The 14,727-nt window shown below is 37.8% G+C and overlaps 1 protein-coding gene across 3 annotated transcripts in view; it reads right to left on the reverse strand.

The window, feature by feature from the left end:
* Positions 1 to 421: 421 nt before the first annotated feature.
* Positions 422 to 14,727, reverse strand: part of AP2A2 (adaptor related protein complex 2 subunit alpha 2) — a 61,885-nt gene continuing 47,579 nt past the window's right edge. For all 3 annotated transcript variants that reach the window (XM_081937195.1, XM_081937196.1, XM_081937197.1), the window contains exons 16-22: positions 14,516 to 14,598; positions 13,387 to 13,476; positions 10,236 to 10,359; positions 8,929 to 9,045; positions 5,952 to 6,021; positions 4,775 to 4,909; positions 422 to 2,613 (exon numbers count right to left, since the gene is read on the reverse strand). In XM_081937195.1, the coding sequence (XP_081793321.1) occupies positions 2,536 to 2,613; positions 4,775 to 4,909; positions 5,952 to 6,021; positions 8,929 to 9,045; positions 10,236 to 10,359; positions 13,387 to 13,476; positions 14,516 to 14,598 (697 nt within the window). In that variant the 3' untranslated portion in view covers positions 422 to 2,535. The remainder of the gene's footprint in view (positions 2,614 to 4,774; positions 4,910 to 5,951; positions 6,022 to 8,928; positions 9,046 to 10,235; positions 10,360 to 13,386; positions 13,477 to 14,515; positions 14,599 to 14,727) is intronic.

Genomic DNA, 14,727 nt, shown 5'->3' on the forward strand with positions numbered 1-14,727 from the left:
TGTAATAGCAACTTGAGTGCAATCCCAAAATGTCTCAAGCAGCATCATTGGCATTGACAAAATCACCACCAGTCAATTGCAAAAGGCAGCTTTACTTGCAACAGTTTACATCCTGCGATGATACTTTTAACACCATCAAATAATACCTGCATTTGCCAAATCTTTGGGAAGGACTCAATAGTTAGATAAAAATGTCAAATCCAGTCTAAGCATCTGATTGTGTGATCAACCATAACAATAATGATATACACCACACTGATCTATTACAACATCCTAAGTTCTTGGGGAAAACTCAGTGGCTATAAAGACCAACACCAGCTAAACAACAGGCAGCTGTGATTTCGCAATGGTGTGAAAAGAGATTTCTTTAAAAAAAATAGACACATTGAAAGTTCTTAAAATTGAGAACGAGGAAACATAATTTTAGTCTTCTAGCCATTTATTTTTTCTGCTAAAGGTAACATGATTAGAGTTATGTATTTTCAGATTCATACACTTATAATGAAAGTTGACCATATAAGCTGAAAATTCACTTTTCATATACTGAAATGGTTATACATAGATACCGGAGCGTAGACCTAAGTTTACAGCATTTCATCTTCCAGTTGAGGAATCTTTCACAAGTCAATAACAAATACTGCACTTGGATTACTAATACTGTTTTAGCCACAAAAAGTATTATTTCTGGTTGATAAAGAGGATATATAACTTTGGTAATCAAGTCACTTATCCCAATAAAGAGAAATTGTATATACCTGTACTTCAATTCTCTGTTCCCCATTAGGGAAACAAAAACCACATGAATAGCTGATTTGGAATCTTCATCTTTTTATGGATAAATCACATTTGATCACAACTGCACAGGGAAGACCACCAGTGCTTTGCCATGGTATTATTAAATAAATGCAATCACAGTGCCTTCAAAACTGCCCTTTTAAAAGTTAAATGGCAGGTCTTCTCAATATGTTATATGACAAGCTTCTAATTATCCCTTGTTTTAATGGCTTCCAGTTCCATGTGAAAAATGAGGACGCATTAACCTGTTCGTTGTGATCATCACTCTTTGAATTTCTCCAGTAAGAGAAGAATATTGGAAGTTATCCTAGTTTTATTACATGGCCAAATTAATGCCATTTCGTTTATTAAAATGTGCTAATTCAGTGGAGCCCAACAAATCTACCTTAAGAAGTTTGCAAAAAAACCCAGTAATTCAGTACTCAAATTAGAGGAATCTGGATAATAGTTCTGTCTGGTTTAGACATGCAATTTTATCTTTAAAAAAAGAAGCTGATTAAACTCCCAAGGACATTTATTACAATATAGATACCATTGCTTATTTTTTCTTGCTTTATTGAGTGACTGTGCATTTTAGAATCATTTCAGGGAAGTGTGGTTGAAACTTATTTCTACTTGTTAAAAAGGATGTCAGGTTGAATTTCTATAATATATTACAAATGCATATCTCACGCAAAGTAGACCATATCATTGCTAGATGTTTTGAAAATAGTGCACCCAACTTTGTGATGTCAAAAAAGCAATTATCAGACCATTATACTTTCAAAAGCTAACGATTTACTTAGGACCTGAATATACTAGACTTCTGTATCTGTGTGACCCACCCATATGCTAACAAAAATATTACATCGAAATTGCCTATCAGTAATAACAGCCAGGGCTAGAGAATATAGAAACATAGATTCTCTGGGAAATTTTTAGTGTAGCTCCATGTGATTTTTTTAAAAATTTACAATCCAAGTGAACAATGGATTAACTAGAGTTCTCTAGAAATAGTGAATCTAATAATTCTGGTTCTTTATTCCAGCGTTTGATGAGAATTTTACTCTTTGGTAATTCATCATTTTGAGGAAATGAAAGGGTGAATTAAAGCTGTTTAAAACAAATTGCTTGAGGTAGGGGGAAATAATATCCTAATGCCTCTGTGTACTGTACTCAAGGTCAATGCCCTTAGCCTATTTTGAAAAAGCCAACACCTGTGAGATTCATTACAACATTTCCTGACTTCCCATCACATCACATGGATGCATTTTGGACATTCTCAAAAGTAGATCTGCCTAAGATTGACAAAGAGTACAGCAGCAAGATGGCTGCTGCACAGTCTCATCAAACAGAACTTTACTGATTACTGTTGGGGTAATGCAGGGGTAGGAGAAGTGACCACAACGTTACTAGCAATTTACATCGGAATTTCCAGGGGGAAAATTCAAACACCTTTCATTTAGATCATTGTTGATCAAAGTAAGTCATCATAAAACCAACTCCTGACAAAATGCCTGAAATAGTTGCGGTGACAAACACAAATGCCTCCTGGCCTCCTTGTGCCAGAAATATTTTTCACATTTAGGTAACTTTACATTACACACATCTTTTATTCACATAAGAGGGACAGGTCCTTTAAGGCAGGAATGTGAATGTGATGGCAGTTATTTATGCAGACACTGGTGCACAGGACATTCCTGGAGCAGGACAAGAAAAACAGGCAGAAATAAAGAATCAAAGCTGGTCTTGAGTTAAGATTTAGAACTGTTCTGACAGCAATTCGCATAATCTTCGTGAGACTGTTTCTTTACTTGTTCGTAGTGTTAGTCGGTACATCTGAAAAAATAATGAAAAATAAGTTTTATGAAGAACGGCGGGTTGTTGCGGGAGCCTCTAGGTACTCCCACGTAACACCTCTCCTGCGCGGGCTACACTGGCTACCTGTGGCTTTTCGGGTGTGTTTCAAGGTATTGGTTACCATCTTTAAATCGCTCCATGGCACAGGACCAAGGTACTTGCGGGATCGTATCCTGCCCCATACATCCCTTCGACCGATCCGCTCTCACAGGGAGGGGCTCCTCCGGGTGCCGTCCACGAGGCAGTGCCAGCGGGCAACGCCCAGGAGTAGGGCCTTCTCTGTGATGGGCCCAACCCTATGGAATGACCTCCCCCGTGATATCAGAACAACCACTGATCTCCGCTCCTTTCGTAAGCTGCTCAAGACCCACCTGTTTGGTTTAGCGGGCCTGGCCTAATCCCGATCTAGTCCCTCAATTCTGTACTTTTAAATTTTGGGGGTTGTTTTAAGCTAAGTTTTAACCTTTATTCCTGTACAGCCTTATTGTTTAATGGGTTTTTAAGTGTATCTATTCTATATTAGGTTTTAAATGTGGTGTCTGTACACCGCCCAGAGTCCCTTCGGGGAGAGGGGGCCGTCTATAAATTTAATAAAATAAAATAAAATAAAATAAATAAATAAATAAAATTGCCCAAATTCCTACCCTGCTTGTAAGTATTTTCTGTAACAATTTTAGATGTTTTAGAATCATAAGGTGGTTTGATGTTTTAAGATTAAAAAAAAAAAGAATTGCTGTGGAGGAGAACCTAATCTGAACTTCTAAAGAACCTTTTTAGCCTAAGGCAGGGGTGTCCAAACGTTTTGCAAGGAGGGCCAGATTTGGTGAGGTGAAAATGTGTGGGGCCAATCATTCAGCCTGACATTCTTTGAACCATTAACATTAATGTGCGGTGAAGGAAAAAATGCTGGCTGGCGGGGATGAGTGACAGGCTGAGCTGGTGGGGAGAAGAGGCTGAGGGCTGCTCAAAATTTGAAAATGGGCCGCAATTGGCCCCCGGGCTGGACTTTGGACATGCCTGGCTTAAGGGGAAAAGAGGCTATTTTTTTAAATCAAAGAGTTCAATAGTAATCAGTGGGATTACCTGTATTTAGAATTAAAGAAAATGGACTGAGCTACAAAATTAAGCATTATTGTGAAGCTTTATCTTTACTTACATTCTTAGAACCTTTAGGTATTCTTATAAAATAGAAGTTACTGGCAGTTGTATGTCCAGAAAAAATAGAAATGGGTAGTATAGACCACTGATATTGAGAAGTATCTTTGTCCTTCTGGGACATGGGCATCACAACCACTTTTTGAAAGTACAGTACCTATAAATTGTTTTCAAAATTCCAAATATGCTCACTGACTTAAAGATGTTGCATAACTCTGCTTTAGCAGAGAATCCCATAATAAGTCTTCTTCCTCATTCAGCAATCTTTTCCTTATAAGTGTTTTCTGCTCCTCTTCTGCTCCCACTCCCCAAAAATCTGGTTGTTACTCAAAACATCTTACATCCTCCAAACTTAATATATCACAAGTGATATTGCTATATGTTGTACAATCATGTATCACAATATTTACAAGTCCATACATTTTGGCCCAAAAAATAAAGTTTATTCCCTGGTGCACACAAGAGATACGGAATGGAAAGCAACTTCAGTTAATCTGTCACAAAATTAAAAAGGCAATTAATCAATCCGAAAAAAGAAAATACAAGTTTAAGAGGTGTGAGTTTCATCTGGAGAATTTACAGTACAAAAAGGCAAACCAAAACCTGTTTAGAATGGTACGCCATCCCAATTGATCTTCCTGATTAATAAACAGCACTCGGAATATAATTTTGCAGAAACTCAATTGTCTGTACAGGTTGTACAATGAATACAAGGCAAAGCTAGTATTGGGAGAGCTATAAAATGTATGTATGCATTGTCTTAGTCGATACCACTCAGCTAGCACGTATATTGTTAGAGCACAATCTTCAATAAAGCATTATGTCTGCATTTGGTGAATGAAAGGATCTCTAATGCAATAAAAAACACTAGCATTTCTATTTTACTTTAGAAGAAAAGATTTCTGTAAAAATACACATAGGGAAAATTTAGTGTCTTTCATATGATACACACTCTTGGTTTGACAATAAAATAAGCAAAGGTTACCTCTGCCTGAAGGTTGGGTTCAAGACGCATCAAACAACCAATTTGTATTGATTTTGTGTGTATTATGCCAGCACCTACAAAGTTAGCAGGGTTAGGATCCACTTCTTCCAGTAGAGCTGTGCCAAAGCCAATGATCTGTAAAAGAGGATTTAATTTTACTTAATACATCTCCTTAAAAGACGAATTAATTTCATTTAACTGAATTGAAAGCCATTGGACAACATACAGATGGAGAAAGGAAGGAGGAGGACATAGAAAGTGTATATGATAGATTGAGCAGAATGCTAAACATACACTTGATTAAGACTCAGGTAGCTTCCATATTAGAGAGAATGAAAAAGTTTGAATTAAAGAAAGAAATGTGGTGTTATAACAAAATCAAATACCCAAACAACTTTTCCAGATAAAATAGATTAACAAATCAACCATAAAACATTTAGACATAAATAATCCTGACTTGGGCACTAAAAATAATTGATAGTGAAAAGGAACAATTTGATAAAAGCTAGTTTTTATTTCTTGGGGGAAACAGCTTCCATTTTTAAGAATCAGTTAATAAAATATAGAAAAGGGAACGATGCATTTCAAAGATTGTCAGAATGTACCTAGTGTGTAGTGTATTATTTTGAATAGCTGTTGATTAACAAAAGGCTACCAGTGAAGAAATAAGCTTAGAAATTCCTTCTGTCTTTTTTAGATCTGTTAGTTCGTTAGCTTTATGTTTTATTTTTTTTAAGCACCTTTTTATTTTGGTAAGCACAACAAGCAGAACAGCAGAACAAATTTCTACTTCTTAATGAATAAAACAGAATCCTTCAAGAGGCAAAGAAAAAGATACCAAAATTTATACTTATGTTGGTAGAACAAAACTTTGGCTGTTTGTGTATGTTTATGTAAGAAGCAAAGCAAACTTCCTACCATACAATTACCAACTAATAGAGTCCCATGCTGTTTTGTCTCCTAATGTCCAGGCATTTATTTAAAAAAAGTATAGATGTGTAAGCTGTTAAAACCATAGCTTTAACTTTTCTATCATTGTCAGGTGTTTTTTTTTAAAAAAAAACAAATTAAAGACAACAGCTTTATTTTCCATTATTATAAAGTTTTGATGTCACAGAAGCAACTGTGCTGGAAGGTGAAATATAACCATTGAGGCAAGATCAAACATTATACTTACTTTTGCCTTTGTAATTTCAGCATCCATTGGATGGTTTGCTTTAAAGATATTCTGCATTTCTTGTTGAGGGCTATGAAAAACATCAAGAGTTGGTATTAGCAGTTCATATTTATTATATTTCTGCAGTAAAATGTTTATGACAGAATGTAAGCACATTTTACACGGAAGTAGCAGTGTAACATATGCATCTTTATAGCACTCTTCTTCCAAACAATGAATTTTATAGGATTTGTATAGCAATGGTCTAACCAAAGAACCAAAAACAGGTATCCTTAGGTAAGCTGCTCTTTAGCTATATGGATAGAGAAATATATGGATAGAGAGATGGAAGAAGTGTCCAATATTTTCCAGGAATTCAGCCATCAAAATAAATGGACATGCAGAAAGACTAAATTTGTTTAGCTTCTGCTATATTAATGCTCACAATTTATTAAATAATTCTATATTTAATTTTAGCCCCTTAAAAGATAAGACCTAATGTGGTCCATGTTATACTAAACAATAAATGGAATCATTCTGTTTCTGACAATGTATGAAAGTTTCCTAACTATAGATCAGTGTTTCTCAACCTTGGCAACTTGAAGATGTCCGGACTTCAACTCCCAGAATTCCCCAGCCAGCATTTGCTGACCGGGGAATTCTGGGAGTTGAAGTCCGGACATCTTCAAGTTTCCAAGGTTGAGAAACACTGCTATAGATGAATATGTGAGTTCTGATATTGACATTCTGAATTTCTGAAATAGCATGGCCAGTATAACATTTGTTTAAACATCTATTTAAATCTCTTCACCACATTTCTTACATTGATTCCACACATGGGTCACATAAGAGAACATTTATAACAGGTTGGAGTCATAGAAACTAAAGAGATATTCACTGGGTTCACATATACCGGTAATACTAAATCTTAATGCAATTTAGTTGTCTTTAGTAAGTTGTGTAAACTTATTGTGAATCACTGAAACATACACAATCAAGTTAAAGTAAACCACAGCCTTATAGACTGTGTTCGCCCAGGCATAGCCTCTACCCTGAAATGCCTCACTCAAATGTAGCAGGCTTCTTTCTGTTTGATTTATCTCTGCATCATAAATGAGTACCCAGTAGTGGGTTTCTGCCGGTTCACACCGGCTCGGGAGAACCGGATGGTGAAAGTTACCAATCCGGTGAGAGGAGGTTCGACCGGTGGAACTGGAAGTAACTTCCGGAAAGCCTGCACCAGCCCTATCGCTCGCTCGCTCCCCCTCCTGCCCACCCGTCCACACTATCCTAGCCCAATTCGGTGTCAAGTCCAATACCTGGGAGTAAAGGTGGTGAACTGAGAAGCATGGAGAGGTCCAGCGGCACAATCCACCAGACAGCAGCGGCAAACTCAGGAGTTTTCTCCTGGATTCCCCTCTGTCCTCTGATCTCCCAAAATTCTTTCCATAGCTTTCTACTGGATTCCCCTGTGTCTTGCCTCCTCCGATCTCCCAAGGTTCTTTCCCCAGGGTGCGATAGCTTTCTACTGGATTCCCCTCTGTCTTGCCTTCTCCGATCTCCCAAGGTTCTTTCCCCAGCATGTGATAGCTTTCTACTGGATTCCCCTCTGTCCTGCCTTCTCGATCTCCCTAATTTCGGCCCTTAATCCTCCAGTTGTCTATTTTTGGGAGGTTTTCCCTTCTCTCCCCTCCCACCCTTCATAGGAGTCCCAAATGTTTTTGCCACATGGCTTGGTGAGGGATGGTCATGTGACTGAGTGTGCATGAGTGATGTCAACTTGGCCATACCAGCCCGGTCACATGACTGCCAAGCCACGCCCACAAAATAGGCCACACCCACAGAATAGGTTCTAAAAAAATTGAAACCCACCACTGTGAGTGCCACAGTTTGGGACTCATCTTCCAGGAAGAATAATGATATAGAAGGAAGTTAAGAGAGCAGAATGCCATCAGTGACCTACTCCGGGAACTCTGAGTGAGAAAAGGCAACATCTGTGGCTGCAAAATTGTAGTTCTTTTTAAAGATCAAACGTAGGACTGAATTGCTTTGCAGGGAAAAGACTACTCAACTCCTCTGCTCGTAATAAAATTCCGTATACCATCAGGCTTGAAATTTTAGGCTTGGATAACCTTGAACTACGTCGTCTATGTTCCGACCTGAGCTAAGTGCACAAGATAATCTGCCATACCATCCTATCTGTTAATGACTTTTACTTCAACTGCAATAACACAAGGACTATCAATAGATACAAACTAAATATAATCCGTTCTAATCTTGATTGCAGGAAAAACAATTTCAGCAATAGAGTAGCAAATGTGTGGAACACCCTACCCGATCCTGTTGTTAGTTCCTCTAACCTCCATACCTTTTACCTTAAGCTTCCTACCGTAGACCTTACACATTTCTTAAGAGGTCCCTAAGGGGGCGTGCATAAGTGCACCAGCTTGCCTACCGTCCCTGTCCTACTGTCCCATTTATATGTACTCTTTTTATGTGTTTATGGCTATCTTTTGCTTATTTATATTCATATATTTGTGCCATTTTTTCATGTGTTTTCATACATGTTTCCTTGTACTTGTTGACAAATAAATACAATAAATAAATAAATAAAAAGGAGTTTTGAAACCCGGCTCCTACAGAAACAACTCATGAATTTACAAGGCATCCTTGGTGCTCTCTGCGCTTGGTTGTTTTCTTGCAGATGTTTCATTACCCAATTTAGTTATCATCATCATCATCATCATCATCATCAACAACATGATGTTACCTAGTTTGAGTAATGAAACATCTGCAAGAAAACAACCAAGCTCAGAGAACACAAAGATCCCTCATTTCAACCCTGAGTAACAAATATTCTCCTTCATGGATTTATGTCTAAAGAGGTTCCTTTTTCATTTGAACTAGGTGTCAATGTTCACTAAAATCCAAGTGACAACCTGGAAAAAATAATATAGTACATAATAATTAAAGACATGCAAGATTAAAATAATTTTACCTGCTCAGTTGTTTCCATCTCTGGAAGAAGTCATTAGCAGCCATTTCTGTAGGCTGGAAAAATTTGTTCAGTGTGATAGGTAGCTTCACGGAGATGTTTTGTAAAGTTCCTCCATATCTGGAAACGGCAATGACAACCTTTTAAAGAAAACCTTCTTTCCTTTTTGTTTCATAAGCAGCAGTTCTTCAACCATTTGTCCCAATTACACCTTTTTAAATAATATCATCACCTCCCTAAAAATAGCATTACATCCCTAAAAAAAAACAGACTATTGTTTTAAACAAATATCTTGGGAACAGCCATCCCAAACTGGATCCTCAACTGTCCACTTCCAAATAATAGGTACTGCACAAAATTTAATGACAGTAGAGTAAGCAAATTACTTTGCCGATCCCAATCATCTCAGTGAAGGCATATTGGAAAAGGATATTTTGCACTTGCTTACAAAAAGCAAGCAATGTAGGAGATTCATGTGTTTTCAGGAGGGAAATTTCCCATAAAGTGGGAGGCCACCAGTGAGAATGATTGCCATCCTGCCCATACCCATGAACCTTGCAAGGAGTGGGGGCTCTTAGCAGGCCCTGTCTAAATGACCAGGCTAAGCAATCAGATTCTATGCTTCCAAAGTTTTGCCTGATGGGAGAAGGTTTTATAGGATATGCTCCAACAGATGAAGGAACATTCAAAGTGAATATTCCTATGGTAGAAGGGCATATGTGACTCAGTAAATTAAGATGGAACTGAAAAGCAGAGATGTAGATAGTGATGCCTACTTATTTTAAAAATGGCAATGTGATAAATAATACTCATGAGGGAGGTATGGAGAACACTTCACAGGAGTTGGACCTGTCCCCAAGACTATTTTCGGGCAAAATAATGTCAAGACTATTTCCTCATGAAATAGTTCAACTAAAATTCATCAAAATGTTTAATTGGCCCGTATATGAAGCGGAAATAAATGATAACAATATTAATCCCTTCAAATAATTCGTGTGGCAGAATCATCACATGTTTTGTGAACAGCTGCTACCGATAGTTAACTTACTCCTTTTTGTTCCTCTTCCATTTCTTTTTTTCAATTCTTTGCTCAACCCCCCCCCCTCCCAAAACAAACACACAAACATACACCCACCCACCCAGGATTATGCTTTATATCTGAAGGCCACAAAAGTTTATGCCATCATCAATAAGCTAATTTTTAAGGTCACAAAATATCCTTTTTTGTGTTCATGGAAATGGATTACTGCAGATATTCCTCTAGAAGTGCACTTAAATGAAAAATAATGTTCAAAGTTAAACAACTATACCTGAATTGAATGTTTAAAGCTGGCGCTTCCATGAAGTCTGATATACACTCAATATTTACAATCTGTTGCATTTGAGCGCCCCCTTCCACAGTGAGGTCAACAGGTTTAGTCTGCAGATTCAGACGTGATAAGTTAAGGAAACAGATTTGTTTTCTGCTGTTATTCTTTTGCTGAACCTTGTAAAGATTGAAACTGGTCATAAAGGTTTGGAAAGGTTAAGATAGGGGAAATAAATAGATTAAGTGTATGTTTGGGATTAAATAGGTTGCTAGGACGTTGCTAGAAGACTTAAAATTATTGCTATAGACAGGTCAAGTTAGTGGATATTTGTCCATAAAATCACTAGGAATGAATAAAAATTAATTTAAAAGTACAGGTAAAACTCAAAAAAATTAGAATATTGTGCAAAAGTTCATTTATTTCAGTAATGCAACTTAAAAGGTGAAACTAATATATGAGATACTCATTACATGCAGTGCAAGATAGTTCAAACCGTGATTTGTCATAATTGTGATGATTATGGCTTACAGCTCATGAAAACCCCAAATCCACAATCTCGGAAAATTAGAATATTGTGAAAAGGTGCAATATTCTACAATACAATACAATACAATACAATAGTAGAGTTGGAAGGGACCTTGGAGGTCTTCTAGTCCAACCCCCTGCCTAGGCAGGAAACCCTATACCTTTTCAGACAGATGGCTATCCAACATCTTCTTAAAGACTTCCAGTGTTGGGGCATTCACAACTTCTGGAGGCAAGCTGTTGTATTGTATTGTATTGTATAATATTGCACCTTTTCACAATATTCTAATTTTCCGAGATTGTAGATTTGGGGTTTTTTCTAGGCTCAAAGTGTCCCACTCTAATCAGCTAATTAAGCCATAACACTTGCAAAGGGCTCATGAGCCTTTAAATGGTCTCTCTATCTGGTTCAGTAGGAATCACAATCATGGGAAAGACTGCTGACCTGACAGTTGTGCAGAAAACCATCATTGACACCCTCCATAAGGAGGGAAAGCCTCAAAAGGTAATTGCAAAAGAAGTTGGATGTTCCCAAAGTGCTGTATCAAAGCACATTAATAGAAAGTTATGTGGAAGGGAAAAGTGTGGAAGAAAAAGGTGCGCAAGCAGCAGGGATGACCACAGCCTGGAGAGGGTTGTCAGGAAAAGGCCATTCAAAAGTGTTGGGGACTTTCACAAGGAGTGGATTGAGGCTGGAATCAGTGCATCAAGAGCCACTACACAGACAGATCCTGGACATGGGCTTTAAATGTCGTATTCCTCTTGTCAAGCCGCTCCTGAACAACAAACAAAGTCAGAAGCGTCTTACCTGGGCTAAAGAAAAACAGACCTGGTCTGTTGCTCAGTGGTCCAAAGTCCTCTTTTCTGATGAGAGCAACTTTCGCATCTCATTTGGAAACCAAGGACCCAGAGTATGGAGGAAGAATGGAGAGGCACACACTGCAAGATGCTTGAAGTCCAGTGTGAAGTTTCGAGTCTGTGTTGATTTGGAGAGGCATGTCATCTGCTGGTGTTGGTCCACTGTGCTTCATTAAGTCCAGGGTCAAGGCAGCCGTCTACCAGGAGATTTTGGAGCACTTCATGCTTCCTTCCACAGATGAGCTTTATCGGGATGCTGACTTCATTTTCCAGCAGGACTTGGCACCTGCCCACACTGCCAAAAGCACCAAAACTTGGTTCAATGACCGTGGGGTTACTGTGCTTGATTGGGCAGCAAACTCGCCTGACCCGAACCTCATAGAAAATCATGGGCCATGGGGCATTGCCAAGAGAAAGATGAGAGACATAAGACCGAACAATGCAGAAGAGCTGAAGGCCACTATTGAAGCATCCTGGTCTTCCATAACACCTCAGCAGTGCCACAGGCTGATAGCTTCCATGCCACACAGCATTGAGGCAGTAATTGCTGCAAAGGGGGCCCAAACCAAGTACTGAGTACATATGCATGCTTATACTTTTCAGAGGTTCGATATTGTTCTATGTACAATCCTTGTTTTATTGATTGCATGTAATATTTCAATTTTCTGAGATGGTGGATTTGGGGTTTTCATGAGCTGTAAACCATAATCATCACAATTATGACAAATTACAGTTTGAACTATCTTGCTTTGCATGTAATGAGTCTTATCTCATATATTAGTTTTACCTTTTAAGTTGCATAACTGAAATAAATGAACTTTTGCACAATATTCTAATTTTTTGAGTTTCACCTGTATACTTTTGCATAGGATTAATTATGGAAGAGATAAGAGGTCTATCTACTTTCCAAGTACAATTATTTTTTGTCATCTCACTCTTACTCTGTGATTTTTAACTTAGAAACGCAGGTCAGAATGCAACCAACAGCTTTCTGCTTATAGACTATTGACCAATATGTATACAGATGGTTGGGAAAGGGATAGCAATAGCAATAAAATTTATATGCCGCTTCACAGTTCTTTTACAGCCCTCTCTAAGCGGTTTACAGAGTCAGCATATTTCCCCCAACAATCTGAGTCCTCATTTTACTGACTTTGGAAGGATGGAAGGATGAGTCAACCTTGAGCCTGGTAAGATTCAAACTGCTGGCAGCCAGTGATCAGCAGAAGTAAACTGCAGTACTGCACTCTGACCACTGCGCCACCACGGCTCCTGCACTTATATCTGCTTTCTTTGTGTAAAAGACATATTTTGCATATCTCTCTTATTAGTTAGGTTGATATTCTCAATGCTTCCACAATTTACTTTCTTTCAGTTCAGCTCCCTTTCTTTTCTGACTGTGCAGTTCAGAGCCTCATCTTCACCCTCCCTCTTTCCTTAATGGAAGAAAACATCACACATCCGACTTGTTGAGATTTAAGCAGCTGAATCTCTCTTTGCATCATGCTATCTGCTAAATAAAAACTGTACTGATTTTCTTTTACACAAACACAATCCCAAGACTATTTATTACAGTTTCTTATATTGCTAATTTTTAAGTTTTTCTTTTTGTGCATTTTTTGTGCTTTTTTAAAGCCATATGACTGGCAAACAAAGCATCGAGAGTGTTGGACTAAACTAACAAAGAGCGTATGATAGTGTAACACGTAATCATATTTTTGTAGTCTAGAATATAATATAGCTCATTTATATAAGTGACAAAGGATATTTGACTGAAGATCATCTGAACAGATTAATGTTGGAACAAAATTTAAAAATGGTGTGGAAGTTTTATTGCCATAAAATATGAACATACGACCTAGAAGAAAGAAGAAAATATTTTAAATCATACGATCCACATTAGCAGTGAAGTCCACGGAGAACCTTTTAAAATTATTCACAAAAATGTATTTAGCATGTTTTCAAAATGCCGTGTGAAATTGTGAAGGGAGTTTTTGAGCAGAAACTGAATGGTTATTTGTGTTTTCAAAACAAATGCTATGTGCCAGATGGATATTTGGGAAACATGGAAACCATTATAGTTTTAAAATATATGTAACCCTCAGATTACATCCATTCATTAAGTGACTGCTTGAAATTAAAATTGGTGTTGAAGAACAGGGTCTTACCACTAGTCCTCAAAGTTATGGCTGGTGCAGCATCCCCATAGTCAAGTGATTGCAATTTGGGCCATTGGCAACTGACTTGCCATTAAGATGATTGCAACATATTGCAATCACAGGATTGCCATTTACCTTTTTCCCTGATGGCTTCTTACAAGCAAAGTCAATGAGGAAGCTGGAAGAAGGTCACAAGTCACTCCTGAAAGTTGTTCCAGCTGCTTTTTCTTCAGGGGATCTTGGACCCATAGCACCTGCCCGTGCTCTGTAGCACTGATCCACCCACCCTTATTTCTTGCCCACCTGTCTGCTTGGCTAGGATGCCATTTCAACAGCATAAAAGCAAACACTTCTGAATTGCCACTTTTTCTTATGTTGCAGTCCTGTGAGGTCATTGCTTAACAATCTGCAACGACCTTGCTTAACAACAGCAATGGGATTGCTATTGGTAAGTTATGGGGTCATACAACATTGTGCTTTATGACATTGCTAAGCGACAGAAATTACTGTTGTTAACTGAGGACCTCCTGTATGCAGCTCTTAGCTATAGAAGCTTTCTACTCATCAAATGATAGAATACAACTGGCCTCTCTGAAAATCTTCACTTTCTGAGGGAAACCTTGTTTATGGGGAACTCTTTAGGAATCAAAGAAATTATCTTTAAACTGAAAACCACATTTCAAACTTTTTAAAAACAGATCTATCACAATTTCAGCTCATGATAACCTATCAACTTACCCAAGTTCTGACGAAATTCAGATTTCAGACCAATCTGTAGTAACTGATTCTCAAACAGGACCCCATTGTTTTTGCAAACAAACCTAGAAATAAAAAAATAGCTGCATTAGTGAAACTATATTTAAACAATTATATACAATCTTCCTGTCTATCTTGGAGAGGAAATACAGATAGAGTTGTAATAGAAGTGATAGAAGATATAAAAATCTAGA

The sequence above is a fragment of the Natrix helvetica genome (genome assembly GCF_964273705.1).
Source record: "Natrix helvetica genome assembly, chromosome: 1".
In the NCBI taxonomy this organism is placed as follows: domain Eukaryota; kingdom Metazoa; phylum Chordata; class Lepidosauria; order Squamata; family Natricidae; genus Natrix; species Natrix helvetica.